The 2583-nt window shown below is 41.2% G+C and overlaps 1 protein-coding gene across 3 annotated transcripts in view; it reads left to right on the forward strand.

Annotated features, from left to right (window-relative positions):
• The window catches only part of LOC108965535, an 18468-nt gene that overhangs the window by 12491 nt on the left and 3394 nt on the right, over nt 1-2583 (forward strand). The window contains exon 6 of one of the 3 annotated variants that reach the window (XM_018928022.1): nt 18-2580. In XM_018928022.1, the coding sequence (XP_018783567.1) occupies nt 18-2580 (2563 nt within the window). Of the gene's footprint in view, nt 1-7; nt 2581-2583 lie in introns of all 3 variants that reach the window. The other 2 variants (XM_018928023.1, XM_018928024.1) reach the window with 2 other exon arrangements.

Here is a 2583-nt window from a genome sequence, read left to right on the forward strand (position 1 = left end):
GACAAAGTTCCAACCAGGGGAACGTCCAACACAAGTTAGACCTGAGGACAACCTTAGGCCTGAGGGTGAATTTTACACTCCAGAAAAACCTGGATATAGGCCAGCAGAACGTCCAACTCAGAAACGGCCAGAAGACAATTTGAAACCAGAAGGAGAGTTCTATAAACACGAGAAACCCAGTTATCAACCCGCCGAACGTCCAATGCAAAAGAAACCTATAGATAATTTGAAGCCCGAAGGCGAGTTTCTTGTTCCGGAAAAAGAAATGTATAGACCTGCTGAAAAAATTGAACGTGTTATTAGAAAGGACAATTTACGCACAGAAGGTGAAATGACATTCGAAACAAAAGAAGAATATCAGTTTGTTAGTAGGCCTAATCAAGTGAAACCCACAGATAATCTAAAGCCAGAAGGCGATTTTTATGCTCCAGAGAAATCTATATATAAACCAGCTGAAAAACCTTTACAAATCAGACACGAAGACAACTTAAAACCCGAAGGCGAATTCTATACTCCACAAAAACCAGGTTTCACACCCGCAGAGCGTCCAATTCAAAAGCGACCAGAAGATAATTTGCGTCCAGAAGGTGAATTTTATGTACCAGACAAGCAGGAATTTAAGGCTGCTGAAAGACCTACTCAATTGAAACCTGAAGATAACTTAAGACCGGAAGGCGAGTTCATGATTCCCGAAAAAGAAATATATAAACCCGCCGAAAAAATTGTGCGTGTAATAAGGAAAGACAACTTGCGCTCAGAAGGGGAAATTATTTTTGAAAAAAAAGAAGAATATCAATTTGTAAATAGACCAGAGCAAGTCAAACCGGTAGATAATCTTAGATCGGAAGGGGAATTCTATACCCCAGAAAAACCAAAATACCAACCTGCTGAAAAGCCAGTGCTAATTCGACATAAGGATAATTTAAAACCGGAGGGTGAATTCTATACACCCGAGAAACCTGGTTTTGAACCTGCGGAACGCCCAACTCAGAAAAAACCCCAAGACAATTTGAGACAGGAGGGAGAGTTTTATGCTCCTGATAAACCAGACTACCAGTCCACTGACCGACCTATTGCAAAGAAACCTGAGGACAATTTAAGACCAGAAGGTGAATTCACTATTCCGCAGAAAGCACCTTACCAACCAGCGGAAAAAGTCGAACGTATTGTTAGAAAGGATAACTTGCGATCAGAGGGTGAGATGACTTTTGAAACAAAGGAAGAATATCAGTTTGTTGTTCGGCCCGAGCAATTGAAACCCACTGATAATCTAAAACCGGAAGGCGAATTTTATGCTCCGGAAAAACCGAAGTATCAGCCGGCCGAAAAGCCATTGATTATTAGACGTGAAGATAATTTGAAACCAGATGGGGAGTTTTATAAACCACAAAAAGTCGATTTTGTTCCAGCAGATCGCCCTTCTCCAGTTAAGCATGAAGACAACCTTAAACCAGAAGGGGAATTTTATACACCCGAAAAACCTGGTTACCGGCCGGCGGAGAGGCCAACTCAAAAAAAACCTCTTGATAATTTACGTCCTGAAGGAGAGTTCACTCTTCCAGAGAAAAGCACTTACACTCCAGCTGAAAGAGCAGAACGAATAATCAGAAAAGATAACTTGCGAACTGAAGGGGAGATGATATTTGAAGTAAAAGAAGATTATCAATTTGTTAATAGACCTGAGCAAGTCAAACCTATTGATAACCTCAAACCAGAGGGAGAATTTTACACTCCAGAAAAGACAAGGTATCAAGTTTCAGAACGGCCTTCCCAAATTAAACCTGAGGATAATTTGCGACCCGAAGGTGCGTTTACAGTACCAGAGAAGTTAGTATACAAACCGGCTGAAAAGGTTCAACGTATCATAAGGAAAGACAATCTCCGCTCAGAAGGTGAAATGAATTTTGAAAGAAAAGAAGAATATACGTTTGTCATTAGACCTGATCAGATTAAACCCACTGATAATCTCAAACCCGAGGGTGATTTCTATACTCCCGAAAAACCAAAATATCAGCCAGCTGAGACTCCGTTAGTTATTAAACGTGAAGACAACTTGAAGCCTGAAGGTGAGTTTTATATACCTGAGAAAACAAGTTATAGGCCCGCAGAGCGTCCAATACAAAAGAAGCCTGAAGATAATCTTCGAACAGAAGGCGAGTTTTATTCTCCAGAAAAATCCGATTACATACCCGCCGAACGACCTATTCAGAAGAAGCCAAAAGATAACTTACGTCCTGAGGGCGATTTTTACACACCTGAAAAACCTGATTATAGGTCAGCAGAAAAAGTCGAACGTATTATTAGGAAGGACAACTTACGCACCGAAGGCGAAATGACTTTCGAAACAAAAGAAAAATATGAATTTGTTAGCAGGCCGGATCAAGTGAAGCCTATTGATAATTTAAAGCCAGAAGGAGAGTTTTATACGCCAGAAAAACCAAAATTCCAACCCGGTGAACGGCCGTCACAAGTGAACCATGCAGACAATCTACGGCCTGAGGGAGAATTTTATACACCAGAGAAACCTGGGTATAAACCCGCCGAACGTCCTGTACAGAAGCGTCCGGAGGATAATTTGAAGCC

Source organism: Bactrocera latifrons, unplaced genomic scaffold (genome assembly GCF_001853355.1).
Source record: "Bactrocera latifrons isolate USDA-ARS-PBARC rearing strain unplaced genomic scaffold, ASM185335v1 scaffold_141, whole genome shotgun sequence".
Taxonomy (NCBI): Eukaryota; Metazoa; Arthropoda; class Insecta; order Diptera; family Tephritidae; genus Bactrocera; species Bactrocera latifrons.